Here is a 27,719-nt window from a genome sequence, read left to right as displayed (position 1 = left end):
GCTCTCTGTCTGTACCGACGCCGAGCCGCCAGCCTGGGTGTAGGGGGGCCCCCAAGGACCCCCGCCGGCCCCCCGCCAAGGGTGGGTGGTGTGTACCTGGATTCTGTGTCTCTCCCGCCGGCGTCTGGGCATCCCCGGCCGCCTGTGTCCTCTTGTCTGTCCGAACAGCCCACGACCGGGTCCCCATTGGACCCCTGTGTGTTTGGGGGGATGGGGGTGGCTCCCTCCTCGGGGGCTCCGGGCTTTGGGGGGTGTCAAGGGGGAATCCCAGGGAAGTGAGCTGTGTGTGCGTGTGTTATTGCCTGGATGTGAGAGTGGGGGTGTAGAGGGGGGGCGGTCTTAGAGGTGTCCAAGCGAGACCGGGGAAGAAGGGGCTGCCAGTGCCCCAGGCAGGCTCCTCACGCAAACACACGCGCGCGCACACTCACACACACACCACCACCATCACCACCACCACCAGCTTCAAAGGTGACCCAGACAGACAGACAGACAGACAGAGACGCGGGAAGGGGGGGCGCTCAGGGCACAAAGACGGGGTGGGGGGAGGAGCGCGAGTGAGCAGAGAGGCGGACCGGACACATGGACAGGGGGAGGAGCCGGGGCTGAAGGTAGTGCAGGTGGGGGGGGACCCCGGGTGGGCGGAGGGGGGTATCCCCACGGGGTCGGGGCGGCGAGAGGACACCCCCCACAGCCTCCGCAATGTCCGGGGCCCAACTTCCAGCGCAACATGTGTAGCCGCGTCCTCGCCTAGCCCGGGTGGCCGCAACCTTGGGGGGACAGGGCAGGACAAGAAGCAAAGCAAAGGAGGGAGAGACCGAGCCAGGGACAGGCAGGAGGTCCCCGCCGCTGCTGCTGCCGCCGCCGCCGCCGCTGCCGCCTCCCAGGGGCCTGCCCCCCCACCCCACCCCACCCCCCAGGCGCCCTGAGCCCTCCGGCGGAATCTTCGGGTCACTGGACTCCGGTTCCGGTCCTGGCCCCCTGCATCCTCCCCCCACAGAACAGGGTCATGAAAAGGTAAGGTTAGCGTGGGGCGGGGTGTGTGTGTGTGTATAGGGGTGGGGGGCGGTGAGGTGGACCCCCAAATCTAGGGCAGGGAAAGTTGGCCAGGCTCTCCCCCGCCCCAGGAGGCTGGGTGGAGGAGAATGAAGAGGCAGCTTTGGCGTCCCGGGCTGCATTGTCCCCTGGGGACGTTCAACGAACCCCCCCCCCCCAAGCCCCTTTTCTTCTGAGTCTCCAAGCGTCTGACCCTCCAACCCGGGGTCATTCCCCCAGCACTTGGCGCCCTCTCCCCAGTCTCACATACCTGCCACCTCACATCTCTGTCTCCCCATCTTTTGGCCTCACCCTCTCTTCTCTGTCCCCCCCCCCAACTGGTTCCACCTCACGGTGAACCGCCAGGGCCAGTCTCTTTCTGGCTCTCCCTTCCCTCCTCAGTCAGCTAGGAATACCCTCCCAAGGACCTTGAGGGCATCCAGGCCCCCAGCAGCCTTCGCCCTAAACCGCCTCCCCTTCCCCAAGGTTCTGGAATACCCTTCCAGCCTCTTCCAAGCGCCAGGATCAGGGAAGGGGGGGGGGCAGGACGCTGTCTGCAGCACGATTGGGGGGGGGGCGGGTGCGGGCTGTTGATCAAAGTGGCCTCTTGTGTCTTCTGAGGTGCATGGGGGAATAGCCAGCAGGGACAGGGACGCCCCAGGAATCTCTGGCACCCTCCTCCCCTCCCCCTCCACTGGGGACATGCTGGGCTGGGTACAGGACCTCCGTGGGGAGAACCGCCCTGGGGGAGGCTAGAGCTGGGTGCATCGCTCGGATGGGGGACTGATGGGGCTTGGCACCTAGAGGAGTCCTGAAGTGAAGAGAGGCCTGGGGGAAATTAGGACCCCCTGTGTTTGAGGGAGAGAGGCTGTGTAGGGGGGGGGGGGTCAGGACTCCTGGGCCTGAGCGGGGAGGGACCTGAGGATCCAAGACCCCTGGTCTGAGGCAGGAGGTGGCTATAAGGTCAGGGTCCCAGATAGGAGAGGGCTGGGGGGGTTGGGGGGCTGCTGCGTGGTGGTCAGGACCCCTGAGGCTAAGGGAGGAGGGAACTGAGGGTCCAGGTTCCTTGAGTCTGAGGGAGGAGGGGCCTGGGAGATTAAAACTCTTGGATCTGAGGAAGGAGAAGGACTTAAAGTCCAGGGCCCCTGGGTCTGAGAGAGGAGAGGACTGAGGCATGGGGAGGTGGGGGTCTAGACTCTGATGTGAGGGGAGAGGGGGCTATGAAATCAGGACCTCTGGGTCTGAGAGGAGAGAGCTGGGGGTCTGGGAGGTGCCTGGAACTGGAACTTCTGAGTGGGAGAAAGGAGGGACCAGAGATAAGGGGCCAGAGATAAGAGATAAGGGGCCAGAGATAAGAGGCAGCACTCTGGGTCTTTCTGGGAGAAGTTGGAGGACAGGCCTTGGGTTTCAAGGGGGGATTGGTTGGGGACCCAGTGTCTTGAGTCTCTGACAGCGTAGAAATGGAGTTGCGGGGTGGTGCTGGTGGGGTGGGGATGCGCTTTCGACTACTCTATGGGTGGACTGAGGACTGGCGATTTTGTAGTCTCCTGAGAAGGTTGAGCTGGGGTCCCCAAAGACAGAGGCCAGCCAAGGGTGGGCTGTCCGTTTCTGGGGAGGCGCTGAGGGGTGAGCCACCACCAGGCAGGGCTGGGGAGAGGGAGTGTTAACCCCGCGGGGGCCAGGCCACAGCTGTGGGTTATTTTGGGGTGGAAGGGAGGGGGGCTATTCTGAGCACTGATTGAGCCAGCTGCTTGGGGAAGGGCAGCAGAGAGGAGGGGCCAGGGACCGAAGATTTGGGAGGGATGGGCTACTGGGGGTGGGGGCACCCCCATCCCTGGGAAACAATGGCTCCAGGGGAAGAGAGCTGAAGCCTGGAGGCAGGCGGGGGTGTGGGGAAGGGGCTGTGGGTCTTCCCCCCCCACCCTGGCTGTCTGTCAGTGGACCAGGCCAGTGCTACCATGACAACCGGACAGGAGCCTGATTGACAGCCAGAAAGAACTCTGCCCCTGCTGGACCCTCGCCCTTGTAGGAAGCTCCTAGTGTCTGCCTGCTCTAGTTCATCTGTGGGAACCAGGAGCGCAGACGCAGCCCCCTCCCTTCCCCACCCCCCAGGAGTCCAGGTTCCCAGCCCCCTCCTCCCTCAGACCCCCAAATGTAGATCCCCAGCCCCCTCCTCCTTCGGACCCTAAAATCTAGATCCCCCAGCCACCAACCTCCCTCAGTTCCATCCTCCTTCAGACCCTGGAGTCAGGGGCCCCTGGTTCCCTCCTCTCTCAGTCCCAAGAGCCTGGGCTCCCAGCCCCTCCAACCCAGCCATCCAGTGTTCAACAGGAATGTGGGAGGGCTGTGTGTGTGTGTGTGTGTGTGTGTGTGTGTGTGTGTGTGTGTGTGTACAGGATGAGGGACAGTATTTCCTCTGATTTACTAAATTGCTCCAGGCTGGGAGCCAGGGACCCCTCCCTCCCCCCAGCTCTCCACAGCTGTGGCCCCCAATCCTGTAGCCCAGCCTGGGCCTCACCTCCCCGTCCTGCTCTTTGACAATGGGTGGCAGTTGTGGGGGTGGCCCCAGGAATAAGGTGGCATGATAGGGTAAAGGGGTGAGGCCATGGGGACATTGTCCCTCCTTTGGATGCCCCACTAATTTCTTTTCTCTCTCTCTCTCCCCCCAAACACACCTGACCCCTTTTTCTCCCTTTCTGCCACTTTTTCTTCCTTTTAATTTGTGCCCTCCTGCCACCTGCCTTCCCGGCCTCCTTTCATGTCTGTGCCTGGGCACCTCCCTGGCGGGGTCTCATCTCTGCCTGGCTGGCTATTTCTGTATCCTGCTTCCTATGTTTGCTCTCTGCTCTCTCTGCCCACCTTCCCGGACCTCTTTACTCGGCCTGCTGCCCCTGTACCCTGGCTCTCGGGTGTGTGTGCATGTGTGTGTGCCTTGTGGGGTGGGGGGCTGTGTCTTCCCGGGCTCCTTTCTGTTTCTGTTTTTCCCCTCTCCAATTATCCCCCCCCCACCTGCCCTCCTCCATCACTCATCTCTCCGGTTCTGCCTGCCTGCCCTGTCCCTGTCACTTCACTCGGGTGCTGCTCTCTACCTGCTTCTGTGTTCCTCCCTCTTTCTCTCTCCCACTCCTCCCGGGGCCACCTGCCTCTTGTCTTTCTGCGCCTATTCGGACCCCTCTCTGCGGGTCTCTCCCTCCGGTGGCTCACATCCCTGCCTTCTTGTCTCCCTACCTGGTCCCTGTGCCTGCCCATCTTCTTCACCCACGCTCCCGCTGCTCCCCTTCCTCCCGCCTCTCTCACCCTCCACTTCTCCCCTCTCTGAGTATTCCTGCCTCTACCTGTTTCCCTACATCCACCGCTCCCTTTCCAATCGTCTTCTCTGGGTCTCTCCGTCTTCTGTGCCTCCTGATCTCTGTGCTTCCCCCAATCTCTGCCTTGTCCCCATCTGTGTCTCCCCGTCTCTTATCTCTGTGGCTCTCCCCCTATCTGTTTCTCCTTCTATTTCTCCCTCTGTCTCTGGAGTCTCTCTTCCTCCATCACGGTCTCTCTGTCTATCTTCTCTGTATCTGTCTCCCCCTCCATCTATCTCTCGGTCTATTTCTGTGTCTCTCATTCTCTGGCACTTCCGGTCTCTGGGTCTCTCCATCTGTGCTTCTCCCTCTATTTCTCCATCTCGTGTCCCTCCATCTGTCTCCCTTTGTCTCATCTTGTCTCGCCATCTGTCTCTGTCTCTCCATCTGTCTCTGTGTCTCGCCATCTGTCTATCTCCTTGCTCCCTCTATCTCTGTGTCTCCCTCCATCTGTTTATCTCTGTCTCTTCTCATCCTCTTTCCTTCTGTCTCTGTGCTTCTCCATCTCTGTCTCTCCCTGTCCCGTCCCCATCTCTCTCATCTCCCTGGCCTCTCATCTCTGGGGAATCTCTTTCTACATCCTGCCTTCCTGTCTGTATCGCCCGGCCCCTGGATCTCTCCCCGACCTTCCCGTGTGTGCCCCCCACCCCCACTCCCACCCCCACCCCGGGTCCGGTTGCAGAGGCCGCCCGGCGGGGCCCGCAGGCAATGCGCGGCGCCGGTGGCCCCCGCGGCCCTCGGGGCCCCGCTAGGATGCTGCTGCTGCTGGCGCTGGCCTGCGCCAGCCCGTTCCCGGAGGAGGCGCCGGGGCCGGGCGGGGCCGGCGGGGGCCCCGGCGGGGCGCGGCCGCTCAACGTGGCGCTCGTGTTCTCGGGGCCCGCGTACGCGGCCGAGGCGGCGCGCTTGGGGCCGGCCGTGGCGGCGGCCGTGCGCAGCCCGGGCCTGGACGTGCGGCCCGTGGCGCTGGTGCTCAACGGCTCGGACCCGCGAAGCCTCGTGCTGCAGCTCTGCGACCTGCTGTCGGGGCTGCGCGTGCACGGCGTCGTCTTCGAGGACGACTCGCGCGCGCCCGCCGTCGCGCCCATCCTCGACTTCCTGTCGGCGCAGACCTCGCTGCCCATCGTGGCCGTGCACGGCGGCGCCGCTCTCGTGCTCACGCCCAAGGTGCGCGCGCCCGGCGGGGGGCGGGGCTTGCCCAAGGGGGCCCGCTCTGCATGGGGCGGGGCCAGGTGTGCGCTGGGGGCGTGGCTTCGGTAGCAGGGCGTGGTCTGGTTGGGGCTCAGCCTCCCTTCCCGGTGGCTGGGTAGAAGACACAGTGGGGTTAGCTGGAGTCGGACCTGCAGGAAGTCCAGTGGAAGGGGTCAGCTAGAGGCAGGCTCCTGATCTTGGACAAGGGCTCAGAGAGGTTGGATAGTCATCCATGACCAGGCTATGAGATCGTGAGTCAGTCATTGTGGGGCGCAACAGGAGGACCTAGGATGGCGTGGAAAGGCGAGGCGACATCCGCCGAGGGACGGGTGTCTATGGATGAGATGTCTAGGAAGAAGTGAGATCTGGGGTCATCGAGATGAGGGATCTGTTTGCGGGGGAAAAAAATCCCGGTTTGGGATGGAGACCAAGGAGGAGGCAAGCCCCAGGAAGGCCACTGGGTCTCCCATAGATCGCTTAACCTCTGCCAGCCTCTGCACTGCTGCTATGTTTGAGTGCGGGATGCAGTCCCCGTGTCAGGGCATCCGGTCCGGAGGGGTCGGGTCTTCGAGGAGGCTGAGCCAGCTAAACGTGGGTCTAGAAGGGAGAGAAAGCGTGCCGTCCAGGCCCTGGGTCTACAGAGGCGGGCGGAGCCATCTACTAGAGGAGGGAGAATGGCGGGAAAGGGCAGAAGCAGAAGCAGGGAAGAGGCAGGGCTAGCCAAGGAGGGGTGAGACTTGGGAGACAGGGGGCTTCGGAACTGGGCATTAGGCACTGCACAATATTAAGATAGGCAGGGCCCAGAAGGGAAGGAGAACCTGGTGGCAGGGTCTGAGGAGCAGTAAACCCAGCTGGGTGGTGGAGGAACGCAGAAGCTGGGTCTGGGAGGATGAAGAAAGGTCAGAGCCTGGAGCCAGCAGGGGAGGGGTGGGGCAGAGGTTGCATGACGTAGGCACTTCTGGAGTGGAAGAGGAACGATGACAAGTGGATTTTGGTAGGGAAGGGGGCAAATTGCACGGAGCCTGGTGAGTGGACTGTGACAAGTGGGTGGAGCCAGTGGCCCAGGGAAGTGGGTGGGGCCACCTGGGTGGGTGGGGCCGAAGTCACCACCAATTTCCGGCTGTGAGGGCAGGTGGCTTGGTGACAAGATCAGCACTGCATGCTGGTCCTTGTAGTTCTCTCCTGCCCGGAGCATTCTGGGAAGGGGATCTGTCCAACATTCATGTTCTCCTTGGCCCAGGAGATTTGCAGGCAGACCACCTGTGAGGTGAATCTATCACTTCCCGGCTGTCACCTACATGGCATACTAAGAGATATGATCTACTCTAGTTCATTGTTGGCTGAACATTGTCTTTCAGCTATTGTCCCCTGCCCCCCTCTTCCATTGCCTTCTGGGATATATAGTCCCCACATTATTTCTGAAAGAAGTGGTCCTCTCATCTCCTTCAATGCACCATTGAATGCTGGGAATGTGGTCCCTTCAGCACACCTTTATATGGCGAAGGATGAAGTATTCTCAAGGATTTCGGTGCATGCTGGGAGATCTTCCAGAACAACAGCCCTGGCCTTACACAGAACCCACGGACACGCACACCCCGTCTCCGAGGAGAGAATCCACTTGCTGTTTTCCTGACATCCCTGGAGGACTGATTGAGGGCCGATTCTGTGCCAGGGCTGTTCTTAATTCTGGGGGAACGATAGCGACAAAAGACAAAAGAGAAAGAAAGAAAGAAAAAAAAAGACATTGTCCCTGTCCTTTGGGAGCTTGACTTTTAATGAGGAGACAGAGAAATGGAGAAACAGAGTGTGCAGTGGGAAGGAAGAAACAGGACGGTGGAGCAAGGCGCGAGCAAGAGGGCTACAATAGAAGCAGCAGTCTTGGAATTCCTCCCGGAGGAGGTGACAATGGAGTTGGAGCTGAGGGGGGAGGAATGTCCCCAGAAACCCCTGAAGAAGGAAGAAGCTTATGTATTTGAACAAGAGTGAGGAGGCCAGTGTGGCTGGGGCCCATCTGTAGTGAGAGAGTTGGTGGGGGGGAGGTGTCAGGAGATGAGGTCAGAGAGGCAACAGGGACCAGCTCATGCCGGGGCCTTGTGGGCCACGGAGAAGACCTTGGCTTTGATTCTTAAGAAGATGGATCATGGTTGGCAGGTTTCCCACCGAGGAAGAATGGCATCCAATTAATATTTTTAAACCATCGCTCTGGCTGTGGCTTGAATTGGAAGATGCAAGAATGGGAAGAGAGACTGGCTGAGAGGCCATCGCAGTGACCCAGACAAGAGAGGAAAGTGGGAGGCATGCAGAGCGGCAGTGAGGAACGGGCTGCTGGGAGCTGTGTTTTCCTCAAGCCTCTTTTGACTTGTGACAAGCTGCCCAACGGTCTGCATCCAGTGCCCCGTTGTTCTCTGGAGACCCCGGTGACACTGACGGCATCTTTGACATGGGGTGGGGGGGGCATGCTCGCTGTCTGCATCCTATCAGGTTGCTCTTTGAATTCCTGGTCTTCCCTTCAGAGAATTCTGTTTTGATTGCGAGATCTCTGTCGTATGCCATCCACTCGATTGTGGTTCCTGGTCACCCCACACGCAGAGTAGAACTTCCCAGCAGGGTTCTCTTGGTTGCCATCTTTTGTCCCTTGGAGAAGCTCCTGGGTTTGAACTGTTGACCTTTCGGCGAGTAGCCAGATCTGAAAAAACCAACCCTGTGGCCGTGGCGTCAAATCTGACCCATAGCAACCCTCTAGGACAGGGAAGAACTGCCATCGAGGTTTGCAAGGCTGCTAGGGTTTGGGAAGTAGAATGCCACCTGGTTCTCTCATGGTGGAATTCCAGCGACCAAATTGTTGGCAGCCAAACGCTGAATGATTTGTGGCACCGGGCTCCTTAATTTGGAGATGCCTCTTGGACAGCCAAGGCCCAAACTCTTGAAAGAGATAGTGACTGTCCAGAAAGATGAAGATGTTCATTATCTACAGTCTAGTCCGGTCCTGTAGCCACCACCTATGGCTGTTGGGCCCTTGACCTGTGTTGGTGCAACCACGGAAATGGAATGCTACGTTTTCTTTCCTTTGAGTTAATAGATATTTGAATAGCCACACATGGGACCAGTGGCGGCCATATTGGACAGCGCAGGAGACATGTGATTAAACCCATGGGTCTGAATGAGATCGCTAGGGACAGAAAAGGGAAGGCCCTGCAGAGAGAGAACACCTGCAGTTACAATTTGGGCCGAGGAAGAGAGAGGCCAGACAAGAAGATGAACTAGGGAGCAGGAGGCAAAACCCTAAATGAAGGGGGAAGCCCCTTTCGGATATCGTCCACGGTCACGCCTGCATTGCATGCTGGGAAATGTAGCTCCCCTGTTGCAGGCAGGGAACCGATCCCCTCACAGGGAATGCTGGGAACTACATTTCCCTTGATGGATGTGGGGTGCACTGATTTATGATCATTTTAGTTGCCGTAACAGAGAATCACCACCCCCCCAAAAAACTCTTAGAGGTTCAACACAATAGGTTGGGTTGCTGGAGGTGGTGCTACCTACTCCAGGTGGTGACTCAGGGACCAGGTGAGTCAGGTGACTGGCTCGCCTCCCTTCTTGTGGCTCCCGCAGCCCCGTAGGCCCTCTGGGTTCTCTTCCAGAGCCTCGGTGTAGGTCTGAGAAAAGATCAAGTTTCATGACATGGGATGGAAAGTCTCATGGACAAACCTAGAAGAACCAGCCTCCTGACTGAAGCTAACCAGGGCTAGCCCCTCATCTCTGTGCCCCAGGAGGAAAAGGAAATGAGTGTGTTGGACAGCGGGAGTTCTTGGGTGGCGCAGAGGGGTTCCGGTCCATCCAGAGGCTTGCTGAAGAAAGGCCTGGAAAGCTATTTCAGAAAACAGGAAAGCCTGTGGAACACATCTCGACTCGGCCAAGCACAAGAGTTGGAATCCACTTCATGACAACTGTTTGGTTTCTTTGTTTGTTTGTGAGATGCCGTGGGCAGCTCGTTAGTTTACCATATTGAGAGCTGTGGCCTGCGTTGGGGACGGTGGGTCTCTTGTTTCCCCCTGGGAGGTATAGTCCCCTGATTGGCTGATAGGAGTTGGGGCCCCCTTATCAATGGCTGGGGGGTGATATGCCCACTTGACCCCTGAGAGCAGTGGGTAAAAGATGCGATTCCTACTCAGCCACGACGAGGTGTGGCTCTCTTATCAGTTGGGCCCTGGGAGGCTTGGTCCCTTCTGGGCCAATGGGAGGGGAGGTCCGGGCTGGGCAGTGGCTGGCCCTGTGGCCCCGCCCCTCAGCGCTGGCCCCTCCCCCGCAGGAGAAGGGCTCTACCTTCCTGCAGCTGGGCTCCTCCACCGAACAGCAGCTTCAGGTCATCTTCGAGGTGCTGGAGGAATACGACTGGACGTCCTTCATGGCGGTGACCACGCGGGCCCCCGGCCACCGGGCCTTCCTGTCCTACATCGAGGTGCTGACGGACGGCAGCCTGGTGGGCTGGGAGCACCGGGGGGCGCTGCTGCTGGACCCCGGGGCTGGGGAGGCCGTGCTGGGCGCCCAGCTCCGCAGCGTCAGCGCGCAGATCCGCCTGCTCTTCTGCGCGCGCGAGGAGGCCGAGCCGGTGTTCCGAGCGGCCGACGAGGCCGGCCTCACCGGGCCGGGCTACGTGTGGTTCATGGTGGGGCCCCAGCTGGCCGGCGGCGGGGGCTCGGGGGCGCCCGGGGAGCCCCTGCTCCTGCCCGGCGGGGCCCCGCTGCCCGCCGGCCTGTTCGCGGTGCGTTCAGCTGGCTGGAGGGACGACTTGGCCCGGCGCGTGGTGGCCGGCGTGGCCGTGGTGGCCAGAGGTGCCCAGGCCCTGCTGCGGGACTATGGATTCCTGCCTGAGCTGGGCCACGACTGTCGTGCCCAGAACCGCACCCACCGGGGGGAGAGTCTGCACAGGTGAGGCCCCCGCCCCCCGGGTCTGGGATGGGGAGGGGCATGGGAAGGCGGGCTGAGAGGCTGTCCCCTCTCAGAACCTTGGGCCTTGGCCCACCGGGGTCCGCTGCAACAGAAATGTCCCCAAAGGAGTGAATTTAAAGTACAAATGTTTATTCCCCCCCCCTCCATGTCAGAGATCGGAAGCCCCAACCCAGAACTGGCCTTGTGTATTTTTTGTCAGTTCCTAGCGGGGAGGGGTTACCTGAACCCACCCCTATGCAGGCAGCTCTGACTCAAAGCGAGTCTATAGGACAGAGAACTGGCCCCTGTGGGTTTCTGAAGCTGTGAGGAGGAGAAAGCCTTGCCTTTCTCTTGAAACGCGGCTGGTGGTTCTGAACTGCTGACCTTGCGGTTAGCAGCCCACCATGTAATCATTAAGCCACGAGAGCCCTGTATTACTGCTCCAGAGGGGTTTCCAAGTCGGTCGTGGTCCAGCAGACAGCCTCACCTTTCTCCCGAAGAGCAGCTGATGGGTTTGAAGCACCTTGAGGTGAGCGACCCAGCACCTGACCCACAGTGTCACCACGGCTCCTTAGCTTGGTAGATATCATCCCGTCAGCATCTCTCTGTCAACCTTGTTTTCTTTATAAGCCAGAAACGCTTAGATTGAGAAGACATCCCCCCCTCCCCAAGTTCCCTATTCAGGAATGAGCCAATAACGGCACAAAGAAAACTCGATTTTGGAAAAGACTTCTAACCCGTGACATGCACAGCTCAGGCTGTAGTTGCTTTTCTGTGGAATGAGTTGTGATGAGGCCCCCCCCCTCGGATTGGGAGTTCTGGAGGTGCAGTGCTTACATGGTGGCCTCCAAGCGGGAGTCAGCATTGGAAATCACCAGTTGCCCCGTGGGAGAAACATGATGAGGTTTAGCAAGAGCTCCGATCTTGGAAACCCACTGGAGCAGTCTAGGGTTTGGGACCCTGGTTGGGTAGCCCGACCTAACCTCTCTCCGTCGAGAGTTACAGTCTCGGACACTCACCGGGGCACTTCTACGCTGTCCTATACGGTCTCCGTGAGTTGGCATCCACTCGATGGTCCCGAGTTTGTTCGTTTGGGGTTTTTCTTTTTAAATCATTTTATTGGGGGCTCGGGCAACTCGTATCACCATCCATCCATCCATCCATCCATCAATCCATCCATCCAGTGTGTCAAGCACATTTGTACATTCGTTGCCCTCATCATTCTCAACACTTGGGTTTTCTGAGGTTAACAGCCACCTTGGTGGCAAAGTGTTACATGTTGGGCTGCTACCCACAAGGTGAGCAGTTCAAAGCCACCAGCTACTCTTCTGGGGGAAAAGGAGACTTTCTACTCCCCTGAATGATTTACAGCCTGGTCATGCCATGGGGTGGGGCAAGGGCTCAAGTAGAAAGCAACTGCTTTGAACATGAGGATGTACCATTGTACTGGACACAATGGGTGAATGTATGGATTGTGATAAGAGCTGTAAGAGCCCCCAGGAAAAGTATTTAATGAAAAAAAATGGTAGTTAAAAACCAAAACTCTTAGCCCAGTGCCATTGAACCTATTCTGATTGATAGTGACGCTTTATGACAGGGAGCATGGCTCCCTGGGTTTCTGGACTGTCACTCTTCACCGGAGTAGAAAGCCTCCGCTTTCTCCTGAGGAGCAGCTGGTGGGTTTAAACTGCTGGCCTTGTGGTCAGTGGCCTAACACTAACCCACTGTGTCAGCGGGGCTCCTTGGTAAAGTATACACAATATGAAATGAGCTGTGTTAGTCATTTTCCAAAGAACAGTCAATCCACTGACATCAACCCTGTGACCGTGCTCCGTCATTGTATCTAAAACTCTGTCATCTTGCCCCAAACAGGAACTCAGTACCCAGTGAGCAGTACCTCTCCTTTCTTCCCTCCCCCAAGCTCTTGGCAACCACTAATCTCCTTTCTGCTCCTCTACATCCTTGCCTTTTTCCTGGTTGTAAAGGGAGAGCAATTGTCTTGTGAGCCAGCCACCCAGAGAAGCGCCTGTCACCACCGTCTATTGGTGAGAAGCGATCACATGGTCAGGGCCAAGGTTTGGTTGTTACCATGGGCGGCGATACGGATTGTCCAGCTCTCGGTTCTGATTGGTTCCTGCCGGTGCTGCCCTCGTGGTTCTGTGCTTTGAATCTCTTCCAGACACGTGGTCCCTGCTGGCTACAAGGGAGTATGGGAAGGCAGGCCTCCAGCGGAGTGTACCCAGAATACATCATGAACCAAAAAAAAAAAAAAGCCAAACTCACTGCCATCGAGTCCATTCTGATTCATAATGACCCTATAGAACTGCCGTGGTGGGTTTCCACGACTGTAACTCTTTATGAGAGTACAGAGCCTGATTTTTCTCTTGGGGAGCAGCTGGTGGTTTCAAACTGTGGACCTTGTGGTCTGCAGCCCAGTGTGTCACCACAACCCCACCAGGGCAGAGGGTGGTGGAAAATTACAGCTCTGGCCCAGCAAGTAGGATGCCCTGGTGGTTTAGTGGATTATACATTGGAGCTGTTCACACGGCCAGGTCAGCAGTTCGAAACCACTGGCTGCACCTGAGGAGAAAGATGAGGCTTTCTACTCCTGCACAGAGTTGCAGGCTCAGAAACTGACAGGGGCAGTTCTACCCTGACCTCTAGGGTCTTCGTGAGTCAAAGTTGACTCGATGGCAGGACGTTTGGTTTGGGGGTGTGAGTCAAGAAAGTAGGCCGTGGGTGAGGTTGGTGTCTTAAGTTCTCTGTAACAGAAATACAAGTGAGTAGCCTGAAGGAACCGGAATGTGTTTTCTTTCTCGTAGCGCAGGGAGTTAGGAGTCTAATTTCAGGGTGCTGGCTCTGGGAGGAGGCTTCCTCTGGTCTTTGCCTCTTTCCCGCTTCCGCTGCTGGAGCGCTTTGCCATCTTCTTCTCCCTCTGTCTTCCCCCAGCTCCGCTGGGCTGCGTCACCGCCTAATCTGCTCATTTTATTATCCCAAGGGTGATGAGCTTAGCACATATCCTACATTATAGGTTCCAGGGCTATTTTTGGCCTACCGCCTTTTCAGTGGGGCTGGGGTGGAGGTGGGGGGGGGCACTCACCCTCGGCTCTGGCAATTAAAAGCGTTATAGCCCATTATCCAGGATAAAATGTAGGCATCTGTTTTGCCACCTCCCCTGGACTGTTCCAGCGCCTTCCCCAGGGGGCAGTATTGCCCACTGGTGTGACCTCATCACATCACAGAGCGAGCCAGGAGTCAACCGACTTGCTTTCTTCTTTGGTTCTTACTTTTTTTTTATTATTATTGAATACTTTTATTGGGGGCTCCTACAGCGCTTATCACAATCCGTCCATCCATCCAGTGTGTCAAGCACATTTGCACGTATGTCACCATCATCCTTTTCTTTAATCATTTTATTGGGGGCTCGTACAACTCTTATCACCATCCATCCATCCATCCATCCATCCATCCATCCATCCATCCATCCATCCATCCATCCATCCATCCATCCATCCAGGGTGTCAAGTACATTTGCACATTTGTTGCCATCATCATTCTCAAAGCATCTTCTTTCTCCCTGAGCCCTTGATATCAGCTCCTAATCCCCCCCCCCCGCTTTCGCTTTTCATTGTGAATTGGGTGGCGCTTTACAGAGCAGGTCATTCGTTTTCTGATGAACAATTGATACACATTGGGTTTCACCCCACGTATTGCCTAAGCTCCCTCCTGCGTCCGTTCCTCCTTCCGCCCTAATCTGCCCTTGGGAACACGTTGCCCTTTTCATTTGAAATGATGAATGATTCCAACACTGGGGGGGGGGTGTCAGTCTCAGACCTGAAGGGTGAGTAAGGGCCATAGTCCTGGCGTGGGGGGTGAGGGGGGGTCCCATCTGTTCCTATTAGACCAGTTGGTCTCTCTTATGATTTTGAGCTCTGACCCACACTTCTGTCCCACTGTATCCAGGATCTTCTAATGCACTGGATCTCAACCTTCCTCACTCAGTTCCTCATGTGGTGGTGACCCCCAACCATAAAATTATTTTCGTTGCTACTTCAACGCTGTCATTTTGCTACTGTGATGAATCGGGCGACCCCTTTGGAAAGATTATTTGACACCCCCCACCCCCCAAAAAGGGGTGGAGACCCACAGGTGGAGAACCACTGCCCTGATGCTATCCCTTTCAGAGGCGGGCGGCTGGGCACCGTCTAGTGCCTCTGGTCGCAGGGCTTTGGAGACCGATGTTTGTCTGGTTCACGGAACAAATTTGTTTCCGGAAGTCTTTCCATTTTCATCCATCTTCCTTCGTCTGGACAGTGAGAGCCCCTGAGGCCCATCTTCGATGATGGCCGCTCACTAGCTTTTAAGGCCCCAAAGTCGGACCTCTGGCGACGATGCCGGACTGTAAAATACACAGTGTTCACAAGGAGCCCTGCTGGCGTCACGGTTACGTGTTGGACTGCTAACCTCCAGGTCAGCAGTTCAAAACCACCAGCAGCTCTAAGGGAGAAAGATGAGGCTGGCTACTCCCATCATCAGTTCTGGGCTCAGAAAACCAGGGCAGCTCTAGTCTGCCCTAGAGGGTCGCTAGGAGCTGAAGGCGGTGAGTTTGGAAATTTTTGAGATAACTCAATATATATTTTTTCTAATATAAAATGTGAGTGTCCCCTGCCCCCCCAAGTGCATTAGAGGTGAATACTGAGAAGCAGACTCGCCAAGTCACATGACTCAGATTGTAGCTGCTAACCAAAAGGTTGGCAGTTCAAACCCACCGGCCACAAACTGTTGTCAGGTGATGGTGGCTGTTAGGTGCTGTTCAATGGGACTCGTAGTTTTAGGGGTTAAGATTCCAAGACACAAGTGACTCCACAATGGGAGGGAAAGCCCCTGGTCCTGACGGGAGAAGGCGACAGGGAGAGGTGGTGGGTGCAGAGAACTTGAGACCTGGTGAGTTGGGAGGGGGACCTGGAACAGAGGGGTGGGGAGACTTCCCTGGCTCCTAAAGACTGAGCGTCTGCCAGGAAGCAGGGCTCCCGCTGGGCGCTGGGCGCAGGAGGGTGAGTAATACCAGGACTGCTCTTCAAAGCCGGGGCCCTGGGAGACCTGGGTGGGGGCGCAGACCCAGAGTGGATAATGACAGCCAGCGTGCTGCTTGGCAAACTGTCGGGAGCAGGGGCGCCCGGAGCGGCAGGGAGGGCCACGGACTTGCCGCCAGGACATTTTTAGTTGCAAGAAGCAGTCTCATTCAAGTTTCCTTGGGGAAAAAGGGCTTATTGGAGAGAGAGACACACACAGGCACCCAGCTGCCAGAAATCCAGGCCGAGCCTGGGGCGAGCCTGCCTTTCATCTCTCTCACTCTTCCCCTGGTCTTTCTGCCTCGCTCAGACACATGTGGTCTGTCTGTCAGTTTGTCTGTCTCTATCTTTCTTTGATACGCAGGTCGCTCTGTTAACTCTTCCCTCACGTGCCCAGTATTTATTGATACAGAAAATGCTCTCTTTACTGTCTGTCTCCCTTGTCTTGTCTATCTCTCTCTCTCTCTCTCTCTCTCTCTCTCTCTCTCTCTCTCTCTCTCTCTCTCTCTCTCTCTCGGTCTCTCCTTTCTTTCTCACAGAGATACATAGTCTCTGTAGCCCCATCTCCCTCCCTGGTTTCTCTGGCACAGGCACTGCCAAGTTCAGTCTCTGTCACGCAATCCGTGCATCTTTCCCACTCTCTCCACTCATCTCTACTGTTTCTCTGTCTCTTACACAGCCCCTGCCCGTGGCTTTCTCTTCATAATCCAGCCATCTCTCTTCACTCCATCTCTCTCACACACAAGTCTATCAGCCCATCCCTTATCTGTTTCTGCCTCTTACACAGGCTCTATCCACTTCTTTCTGTTCAATCCGCCTCTCTCTCCCTCTACACACACACACACACACACACTGTCTCTTTCACACACAATCCACCTGCTTCTTTCTCCTTTCTCTTACAGCGGCCGTGTTCCCCCTTCCTCACGCCGCGACCCTTTCACAGTTCCTCATGTGGTGGTGACCCCCCACCCAACCATAGCATTATTTTCGTTGCTACTTCATCACTGTCATGTTGCTACTGTCATGAATCGGGCGACCCCTGTGAAAGGGTCCTTCGACCCCCAAAGGGGTTGCGACCCACAGGTTGAGAACGGCTGTCTTACAGTCTCTGCCCACTTCTGTTTCTCTTCTTTCACACACAGTCGATCCATTTCTTCGTTCTCTCATCCCCCCCCTGCACACACACACAGTCTGTCTACCCATTTCGTTCTCCGCGCTCTCTTACTCGGTCTCTGTCCACTTCTGCTTCTCTTCTTTCACATACACGCCATCTATCCATCTCTTTTCTAGCTGTCTCCCACGCAGTCTCTCTCTCTCTCTCTCTCTCTCTCTCTCTCTCTCTCTCTCTCTCTCTCTCTCTCTCTCTCTCTCTCTCCCTCTCTCTCCTGGAGGCTCACCACTTGGCCAGATTTGGTATGGGAGATAGATTGATAGATAGATGAGAGAGAGATTTCTTTGGCCCCCAACCTGCCTTCCAGCCCAGGCTGCAGGAGCCCTGGGGCCCCTAGCCTTCTGGGAGGACAGGCGAGCAAGGCCATGACCTGCGTGTTCTTGCGTTCATCCCTTCACGGCCAGCAGCCCTGCCCCGAGGCTCCAGTATGTGCCAAGCCCTGCTTGGTGGGGGGCCATGGAGTGGGTTCCGACCCACCGCAGCCCTGCGCGCCACACAAGGCCACCCCGCAGGGTCGGGCCCCGTCCTCACGCACGCGCCGTGCACCCACCGTCACAGCCACTGTGTCCTTCCACCTTGCCGAGGGCCTGCCTCTTTCCCGCTGACCTTCCTGTGTGACTGAGCGCGGGACGAAGGCATGGGGAATCCTAAGTGTTGAGTCAGGTCCCTGCTCTGGCTCCCAGCCGCTCTTCAGGAGGAAGACGAGGGAGCTGCAGTTCACCAAGATGTGCCCCCTTGCTCCCCTGGCTCAGTCCTCAGGGTCCCTCAGGAGACGGAATTGACTTGGCAGGCACCAGCTTGGTTTGGGGTTGTCAGCAATTTAGCTCACAGTCTGTGTCCACTTGGCTATGGGTTGAATGGTGCCCCCCCACCCCCCTGATCAAAATATATGTCGGAAAGCCTAACCCTTACATCTCTGGCTCTGAGCCCTGGCAGCCCACTGGCTCAGCAGCGGGCTCCAATCCAAATTGCCAGCCGCCCCAGCGGGAGAAAGAAAGATGGGGCTTTCTGCACCCGTAAAGCGTTCCGGTCTCAGAAACCCACAGGGGCAGGTCCACCCTGTCCTGCAGGGTCACTAGTAGCCGGCTTCCACATGAGGGCAGTGAGTTTTGGGTTTTCCATCTGGGGCTTAACAAGCAAGGCCAAGGTCAAGAGCTTGGCTGCTCCCCGAAAGGGGTATTTGCTCTCAGGGGAATTCCATGTGGAGCAATTTGTTTGCTCATCGCTGAGGGGGCTAGAGTTGCAACCCGGGGCTCGGGCTGTGGTGGGGGAGAGGCTTTCTCTCTGTCCGTTCTGGGATAAGGTCTTTATCTCCACCCAGCTTCTGTTCCTCCATTCTTGGCCATCCATCTTCCTTCCCTATCTGTGCATCCTTGCGTCTGGGCCTAATCCACTCCTTTTGTGTCTCAAACATGATTGGTGTAAAGACAGGCACTACGCTGGGCCGCCTTAGTAACACAAGAAGGAAGCCCTGTTCCCACAGGTATCGAGAAAAGCAAAACCACCAGTAGATTCCAGCTCGCAGGGGTCCCAGCCGGGCAGAGGTGAGCTGCCCCATCGGGGTTCCAATGCTGTCAGGTTTGCGGAAGCAGGCGGCCTCCTGTTCCTTGGTGGGTTTGAACTGGCGACCCTGTGGTTAGCACCTGAGCTCATCACCGCCGGGTTCCCAGGGCTTCTTCTTGGTAACCGATGCAGGTTAGGATTTACAGCCGTATTTTGGGGGAAGGGAAAGGGGGACGCCGTTCCGTGGATTACAGTCGGGGAGCTAAGGCGATGAAAGAACCAGATAAAAGCCGGTGATGAGTGAGAGGTAAACTGAGGCACAGGGAGACGGACAAAGATAACTGAAAGGACAAAGGGAGAGCAGAAACAGAAATAGGTCCCGGGCAAAGCCCCATGGTCTAGCAAGTAGCCCAGGGGAATCGTGGGCTTTGCCCAGGGTCTGAGGTTTTTATTTTTTAAAATCATTTTATCGGGGGCTCGTACAACTCTTATCATAATCCATCCATCCATCCATCCATGGTGTCAAGCACATTTGTACATTTGTTGCTATCATCATTCTCAAACCATTTGCTTTCTACTTGAGCCCTTGGCATCAGCTCATCATTCCCCCCCCCCTCCCAGCTCCTCCCTCCCTCATGAACTCTTGATAATCTATAAATTATTATTTTGTCATCTCTTACAGTCTGATGTCTCCCTTCACCCACTCTTCTGTTGTCCATCCCCCAGGGAGGAGGTTATATGTAGATCCCTATAATCGGTTCCCCCTTTCCAACCCACCTTCTCTCCACCCTCCTGGTATTGCCACTCTCACCACTGGTCCTGAAGGGATCATCTGTCCTGGATTCCCTGTGTTTCTAGTTCCTGTCTGTACCAGTGTACATGCTCTGGTCTAGCCAGATTTGTAAGGTAGAATTGGGATTATGAAAGTGGGGTTGAGGGGAGGAGGAAGTATTTAGGAACTAGAGGAAAGTTGTATGTTTCATCGTTGCTACACTGCACCCTGCCTGACTCTTCTCCTCCCCGTGACCCTTCTGTAAGGGGATGTCCAGTTGCCTACAGATAGGACTTGGGTCCCCAATCTGCACTCCCCGTCATTCACAATAATATGATGTTTTGTTCTTTGATGCCTGATCCCTTCAACACCTGGTGATCACACAGGCTGGTGTGCTTCTTCCATGTGGGCTTTGTTGCTTCTGACCTAGATGGCTGCTTGTTTATCTTCAAGCCTTTAAGACCCCAGACACTATTTCTTGATAGATGGGCACCATCAGCTTTCTTCGCCACATTTGCTTATGCACACATTTGTTTACAGCAATCTTATTGGGAAGGTGGGCACACAATGATATGATTTTTTTGTTCTTTGATGTCAATACCTGATTCCTTCAACACCTCGTGGTCACACAGGCTGGTGTCCTTCTTCCATGTGGGCTTTGTTGCTTCTAAGCTAGATGGCTGCTTGTTTACCTTCAAGCCTTTAAGACCCCAGACAGGGTCTGGGGTTATTAAAAGAAAGTGGGGAGACAGGATCATGCTGCAGCAGCAAGGTTGATGGTCCAGGATGTGGCTTATCAGCTCTGGCAGGTAGGCTGTCCAGTTATCAGGTAGTCAGGCATTCCGGGAATTGTTTCTCAGTCTCTTCATTCCAGGGGACAGCTGCTGACCTCCGGGGACGTTCAGGAAAGCGGGGCCCTGCCTGCTTCGGCTTAGCCCAATCAATGGGGAGATGGGATCAGGAACACTCAGGAGGCTAGGAGAGGTGGGGCCATTAGGAAAGGCCTCTTTCTTTCTTGTATCGAAAAAGTTTCTCTTTGGCATTAGCCAGCTGGACTCGGTTTAGAATCAGATGTTGCTGTTGGCAACATGGAAAGCATCACAGGCAGGGGCCCGTGGAACACACACCTATTCCTCGCTGCCAGGCCTGATCCAGGTCAAGGTGTTGACCCTACGTCAATGTCACAGAGCCTCTTCGGAGCCGGTTTGATCCGGTGCTTGTTGGTTTTGGCATCCACCAGGAGCACCCCTGTGTGTCCTTATCTTCCATAATCTTCACGGTGGACTCCGTGGTCCGGGGGAACGTGACGGTGGCCAAGTGGGCCGGCTCGTGTCTCCTGGTGGCACTTTCCAAAGGCACTCTCTTGGGCTGCCTGCTTAGTCTCGGGGTGATGGGTCCCCGGAAGGAGGGCGATGATCGGATCTTCTGTTGTGTGTGGTGGTGGGTGCCTTTTGGCACGGCTTTCTTGGCCTTTGCGTTGGCTTCCGTTTTGGGACTTCCCGCTTTGCCTGCGGCTCCATCTTCGTAGGGAGGGAGAAAGGCCTTTCTGTGGAGAGTAGGTGAAACTTGGAGCTGAAAGAGGAGCCAGGCATTGGGAGAGCTGAGTGAAGAGATGTGAGAAGGACCGGCAGGTGCAAAGGCCCTGGAGCTGGAACTGCCTGCTCGAGGCTGCACAGAGACCAGTGTGATTGGGGCGGCGGGGGGCAAAGTGGGCAAGGGGAGTGGGTATGAGGACAGAGAGATGCACAGGGCTTTGGGTGGGACAGGGGGTGAGAAAGAAGACCTGGTGTCAATGGCAGTTGAACCCATTAGAGGGAAGAGGAAGCTTTCTGCTCCCACAAAGCACTACCATCTTAGAAACCGTATAGGGCAGCGGTTCTCAACCTGTGGGTTGCGACCCCTTTGGGGGGGGGGGTCGAATGACCGTTTCACAGGGGTCGCCTAAGACCATCAGAAAACATAGATTTCCGATGGTTACAGGAACCAAGACACCGCTTCTCTAGCCATCTCCAGGTTATCTCAACCTTCACACTGACATTGGCTTTTTACCCATACTGTCCCACAATGTAGCAATGTAGTTTACTGTTGTTATACTAAGACTGTTACCCTCAAGTAGAAAGCAAATGTTTTGAGAATGATGAGGGCAACAAATGTACAAATGTGCTTGACACAATGGATTAGGATAAGAGTTGTACAAGCCCCAATAAAATGATTAACAAACAAACACCAAAGATATGGGTAAACAATGTACAATTTATAGCTCCCACTTCGTAAAATTGCAGGTAATTACAAGAAGCGAATTGTAAAATTTTTATATGATTTATTTAAATTGCCACAGTGCTTGATAAATTTTTTGGATACATTTTTAAAAATAAAAAAAGACTTATCCGTGCTACACCATGCTTCAAGACAAAATTTCATTTATTTGTCATTATAAATATTTCACCATATATAATTACATATTGTTTTTGTGATGAATCACGATGCTTTCATTGTGTTCAATTTGTAACAATGAAAATAGGTAGGTCCTGCCTATCAGATATTTACATGATGATTCATCACAGTTGCAAAATGAGAGTGATGAAGTAGCAAAGAAAATAATTTTATGGTTGTGGAGGGTCCCCACAGCATGAGGAACTGTCTGAAAGGGTCTCGGCACTAGGAAGGTGGAGAACCACTGCTCTAGAGGGTTGCTGTGAACCAGAATCAACTTGATGGTAGGGGGGTTTAATCTAAGTTTGAAGGAAGTTTGGGCGGGGGTGGGGGGGCGGGGGGCCCCTGGGGCCCCACTAGGTCTGTTACTTGTCTGTTGTTTAAATCTACCAGCCGCCCTGTGGGAGAAAGACGTGGCTCTCGGTTCTCATGAAGATTTCCAGCCTGGGAACTCTATGGGGCAGTTCTCCTCTGTCTTGTAGGATTGTTATAACTCTGAATCAATGTGACAGCCATGAGACTTTTTTGCTTTGAAAGGAGTTTGGATTTGAATGTGAAAGGGTGGGACTTCTCCAAGGATAGAGCGTTCTCAGCAGGGTGATGTCGTGGTTCTGCGTTGGTCTGCTCACCCCAAAGTACACAGTTCAAAACCACCAGCCGGTCCAAGGAAGAAAGCTGAGGCTTTCTGTTCCCTTTAAGAGTTACAGTCTGAGAAACCCCCAGGGCCAGTGAGTTCTACCCTGTTCTATCGGGTCACTAAGAATTCAGAATGGACTTGGTGGCAGGGTTTTTTTTGGTGAGTTTAGTTTTGTTTTTAAGAGGAAAGGAGACGTGGACAGTTGGTGAGGTTGTAGCTCGGGGTGGACGAAGGCAGTGGAGTTAGGAGTTGAGGGTGGGAAACTGGGCAGCGGATCTAGTCTGACCACAGGGCCTTGAATGCCAGGTTGAGGGGCCAGGACCTTGTCCCGGAGGCGCTGGGTCCCCAAGGGGACAGTCGACCAGGGAGCTATTTGTGTTTGCAGATATTGGAGCTGGAGGGAGAGGGCTTCCGCCTGGGAGCTGGGGGCATAAGTGGAATGAGGGCCTTCTCTGTCCTCGGCCGCCCAGGGACCCAGCCCAGGTCCCCACATATGCCCCTCCTTGCTCCCGGGCAGGTACTTCATGAACATCACCTGGGATAACCGGGATTACTCCTTCAATGAGGACGGCTTCCTGGTGAACCCCTCCTTGGTGGTCATCTCCCTCACCAGGGACAGGACATGGGAGGTGGTGAGTCTCAAGCCAGGACTCAGGCAGGGGAAAGGGGCTGGGACTCCTGGATCCTGGAGAGGAGGGGGCTGGGCACCCAGTGTCCGGGATTGAGAGGAGCTATGGAATCTGGGTCCCGGGTGAGAAAGGAGCCGGTTTGGGGTCTCCCGTCACAACAGAAAATGACCCCAGGGTTCAGAGAGGAGGAGAGGCAGGACCTAGAGTTCTGAATCGGAAGGAGGTACTGGCTCCTGGGGCTGGGGGAGACAGCCCCCCACTACTAGCTCTGAGGACAGAGGTCTATGGAAGCCAGGTCATCTCCCCAGGGACCTGACACCACCCCCACCCTTGTGTACCTGCCAAGGTGGGCAGCTGGGAGCAGCAGACCCTGCGCCTCAAGTACCCGCTGTGGTCCCGCTATGGCCGCTTCCTGCAGCCGGTGGACGACACCCAGCACCTCACGGTGGCCACGCTGGAGGAGCGACCCTTTGTCATCGTGGAGCCCGCCGACCCCATCAGCGGCACGTGCATCCGAGACTCGGTGCCCTGCCGCAGCCAGCTCAACCGCACCCACAGGTCTTCAAAATCCTCCTCCCCACCGAGAGAGGTGCCCCCCACGCGCCCCTTCCCCCAGCCCCCCACCCGTCATCCCGACCCCCAGCTGTATCCTCACCCATCACTTAGGCCTCCAGGCCCCCACATCCTCCCACCTCTGGTCCCCAGCCCTCCCGCTGTGTGAGTTGGGGGCCAACCACATGACTTCTCGGGCCTCAGTTTCCCCGGAAGATGCCCCCCCGCACCCCTTATTGTAGGGGCTGCCCGCGTCTTCCCCCGCCCATGCCTTCATTTCCGTGAGCGGGTCCCAAGCTGGGAGGGGGTCTGTCCCAGCGTCCCCCGCCTAGACCGATCGCGCACCCCATCTTCCCCCGCAGCCCCCCGCCGGACGCCCCCCGCCCGGAGAAGCGGTGCTGCAAGGGCTTCTGCATCGACATTCTCAAGCGGCTGGCGCACACCATCGGCTTCAGCTACGACCTCTACCTGGTCACCAACGGCAAGCACGGAAAGAAGATAGACGGCGTCTGGAACGGCATGATCGGGGAGGTGTGGCCGCGGGCCCGTGGGGCGGGGCCAAGTGGAAGGGGCGGGGCCCGGAGCCAGTGGGCGGGGCCCCGAGCCAGGTGGGCGGGGCCCCGAGAAGCTATTGCTTGCTGGAAGAGCTCGGGGTTCAGGGGGCCCACTGGTGGCCGAGGCATAGAATTGCAACTGGGAAGCGGCAGCGCCCAGGTTTGGCGGGGGCGTGGGGCTCACAGTCTGGAAGGGGCGGGGCCTGGAGAGGGGCCTTGGTGTTAGGGGGAGGAGCCATGATCTGGATGGGCGGGGCCTGAATAGCCTTATTCCTAGTGGGATGGGGAGAGGGGTGGGACTCCTGGAAGAAGGTGGGGGTCTGGAGGATGGACCCTGAACCCTGGAAGGGGGTTCGGCAGGGACGACCTCTTCCCATCTTCTCCCCCCTCCCCCCTCCCCTGCGTTCCTCTCGTCCTCACCCTGGCCACTGGTCAGTGCAGGCGGCCCTCACCTCCCTCCTCGTCCCACCCCAGGTGTTCTACCAGCGTGCGGACATGGCCATCGGCTCCCTCACCATCAACGAGGAGCGATCGGAGATCGTGGACTTCTCCGTCCCCTTCGTGGAGACGGGCATCAGCGTCATGGTGGCGCGCAGCAACGGGACCGTGTCCCCCTCGGCCTTCCTGGGTGAGCAGGGACGCCGGGGCTGAGCGTCGGAAACACACGCGTCCACCTTCTGCTGCGTGCCTATAGGTAGCCTGATGTGGAAGCGCTCATGAGCTGTGCTTGCAGGGTTGGTACCCCAGCAGTCAACCGTGCCCCCTCCTGTGCTTGAGCTTCAGGACCCCAAGGGCTTGCAGCCAGAGTCTTGTCTTGTTCACATTTTTATTGGGGAAAGGGCTGATCAGATCCCCATTGAACAAGTTCTTCGATGTCATCGATGGCCGACTCCACAATGAACCACTCCTTTAATCCACTGCCCCCACTTTCCTGTGTCCACACCTCCTCCTTACCTAACCTTTCTGGCCTCTGGCCCTGGAGATGTGCTGCCCTTTGGATGGCAAGTGGGTGAGTATTTCAAAGTGTGTGTGTGTTTCCCTAGTGGAATTCTTCACCTGGTGAAAGCCGAGCCGGGAGGGTGAGTTCCAGTCTGGGTCTCAAGAGTGAGTACCAAGGGCCATCGCCTGGGGGTTCCACCGGGCTTTATTCTGACACCTAAGCCTGATCTTTTTTTTTTTCTTTAATGATTTTTGTTTTGTTCTATATTTTTTTCTCTCAGTCTAGTGCGATCCTTTTCAGAGCTGGTGGTGCTTGTGATTGGTTTTAACACTCATAATGTTGTATTCTTTTAAAAAAAAAAGAGGGCCCTCCAAATTGTGTATGCTTCCAAAGCCAAACTCACTACCTCAGAGTCCGGGCCGACCCCTAACGAGTGATCCTATAGGACAGGGTAGAACGGCCCCTGTGCTCTTTATGAGAGTAAAAGGCCCCAGATTTCTCCCTGGCAGCGACTGGTGGTGTCGAACAAGTGACCTTTCAGCTAGCAGCCCAATGCATGCTGCAGAACCACCATGCCTCCAGGCCTCCTCTGTATGGTCCGGGCCCTATAAAACCCAAGTCTGTAACTATGCACACTGCTATGAGGAACAAGACTATTAACCTAGTATTGGTACACCACACGGTCGGCACTCGATCACCCACACGCCAGCGTTCGCAGAGCATTGACTCTGTGCCAGGTTCTTGGGGGGCCCAGTGGTGACGTGGCCTCCTGGGAACTCTCTGCCCTGCTTGGGAAACCTCAGATGCTTTAACGGGATCCACAGGCAAGGCCACTTCCGAGAGCGACAGACAATGAGGAGATAAATAGAGCCAGGGCGAAGGGCAGAGTGAGGGCAAGAAACCAGGTGGGTGGGTGAGAGAGCGCCCCCCGCCCCTCGAAGAGGTTCTTCCCGTGCTGTGGGGCTCCTGCGTGGAACAGCATGTCAGGCCGAGGGAAGAGCTAGGTCAAAGCCCCCTATGGTGGGAAGGGAAGGAGGGAGAGGATGGAGTGAGTGTCTTTCTAATCAAGGCTTATATACACGTAGGGGGTGTGCAAGCCCCCTTGATTACAGGTAACGCCGACGTAACAGGAAGGGGCTGTCCAATAGGGATACACGTGACTGGAAGGGGATGAGCTAGGGGTGCACACCCAATAGGAGGGGAGAGCCTAGGGGTACACAAGGGACAAGGTGGGCGGATCCAAATTCAAGATGGCAGCCTAACTTTGGTCATTCTTGAGCTGGCTTGACCCTTGTCTCAGGGAGACCATTCACTCTCCTTATCAGCACGGAGTGGGCCCCACCAAGGCTGGGATGGACAGTGGGGTCTAATTGCCCTGATACTCTCAGGACAACTGACCTCCCATGCCCTAGTAAGCAGTGTCCTAGGCTGGGCGTACTAAGGGGAACAACCTGGGGAAAACCTTTCCGTCTCCCACAATTGGGAGTTAACACTCAGGGTCTTAGATTCTCAGGCGGGAAGTTTGGGCTTCGTTGTTGGAACAATGAAGGCCATTGTAGCTTCTCTGCTTTCCTCACAAAATCAGCTTAAGCCTCTTAGTCCTTGTGTTGTACTGGGGTAACCACGTCCCCACCACCGGACGCACGCCCACCATCCCCACCGCGTCTCCACGCAGAAGTCCGTGACACCAGAGAGGGGTGACGTTCCTCATGTGGTGGGTGCCACCATTCCCACCATCCCTTCCCTCATCACACTCCCCCCTACCCCCACCCACACCATTAACCTAAACCCATCGTCCCTTCAGCTAAAGCTCCCAAGAGGAACAGTTTGGTTTATAGATGGTGTGTGTGTGTGTGTGTGTGTGTGTGTGTGTGTGTGTGTGTGTTCCTTTTCAGACTTTTAAAGCCAGCACCTCCACCACCCCCCCGTCCCCACCCCCCATCTCTGTGGAAGCAGAGGATGAGCTTTCGATAAGGCTACTGCAGGGTCCGAGCCAGAGGAGGGGTGAGACTGGGGGACCAGAAGTTGAGGGTAGCAGTAAGACCAGCAGACACCTCCAGGTCGGAGGAGGAAGCCACCAGGTGAGCTAGTAGCTTTGCTGTGGATCTGGATGAGACTGGTAAAACGGGGGAGGCACCCCTCCCCCTCAGACCCCCCAAACCTGAGCCTCTGGATACCAGTTGACTAGCCATCGAGCCCACTCAGATTCCTGACTCATGAGACACCCCATGGGGTTCCCCTGGCTGTGCCTTTTCAGCACATTGCCAGACTTCTCTCCCCAGGCACCTTCCCAGGGTGGATTCGAACTCCCAGCCTTCTTGGGTAGTAGCCTAGAGCTCAACGTTCTGTGCCGCCCGGGGGCCCAGCTCTGGCTACGAGGCACAGAGGCGTGTCCGAGGAAAGCAGAAGGCACAAATGCACGGCGATGATATATAAAGATGATAGTAAAGTCACAGAGGCTGGGAAAGATAGGAGAGGATGAAATAAAGGAGGCAGACACATTTTATGGTAGCATGCTCACCTCAGCTCCTCTGGATGGACCACGTGGAACTGGGAGAAATGAGAGAGAGTCTTTACTGTCTTGGGACATTTATAGGTACCCGTCAGACACGCATCTTCAGTGGTTACATGCGTCACGAGGTGGGTGGAATCGACAGTAAGGTCCCTGAGCTCACAGGTGAGGAAACCTCACACCTGCATTGGGGGAAGGTAGGAGGGAAGAGATAGCGACAGGATGTCTGCTTCTGTAGGGAGATAAATCCACCAGGTGCTCACTTTCAGGCAGCATCACTGTTAGGGGAGAATCTGTGGGAATGATATTTAAAGCAGGATCATTTACTTGGACTTGACCTCTAACTTAACCAAAGTGGAGGTTTTCCTACCGTGGAATACCAGCTTTCCAGATTCCCTCTGTGATGTTAGGGAACAGAGTCCTCCTATTTTCCTCGGTGTGAGTTTCCCAC

At 56.1% G+C, this 27,719-nt stretch overlaps 1 protein-coding gene across 1 annotated transcript in view; it reads left to right on the top strand.

Annotated features, from left to right (window-relative positions):
• The first annotated feature begins 265 nt into the window (after positions 1-265).
• GRIN2D (glutamate ionotropic receptor NMDA type subunit 2D) overlaps positions 266-27,719 on the top strand; it is a 52,629-nt gene continuing 25,175 nt past the window's right edge. Inside the window, exons 1-7 of the mRNA XM_075537547.1 lie at positions 266-1,014; positions 5,062-5,543; positions 9,874-10,493; positions 22,599-22,713; positions 23,057-23,268; positions 23,625-23,793; positions 24,291-24,444. Coding sequence (XP_075393662.1) covers positions 5,088-5,543; positions 9,874-10,493; positions 22,599-22,713; positions 23,057-23,268; positions 23,625-23,793; positions 24,291-24,444 — 1,726 coding nt within the window. The 5' untranslated portion in view covers positions 266-1,014; positions 5,062-5,087. The remainder of the gene's footprint in view (positions 1,015-5,061; positions 5,544-9,873; positions 10,494-22,598; positions 22,714-23,056; positions 23,269-23,624; positions 23,794-24,290; positions 24,445-27,719) is intronic.

Source organism: Tenrec ecaudatus, chromosome 18 (assembly GCF_050624435.1).
Source record: "Tenrec ecaudatus isolate mTenEca1 chromosome 18, mTenEca1.hap1, whole genome shotgun sequence".
In the NCBI taxonomy this organism is placed as follows: domain Eukaryota; kingdom Metazoa; phylum Chordata; class Mammalia; order Afrosoricida; family Tenrecidae; genus Tenrec; species Tenrec ecaudatus.
This window is presented reverse-complemented; position numbering and strand designations above follow the sequence as displayed.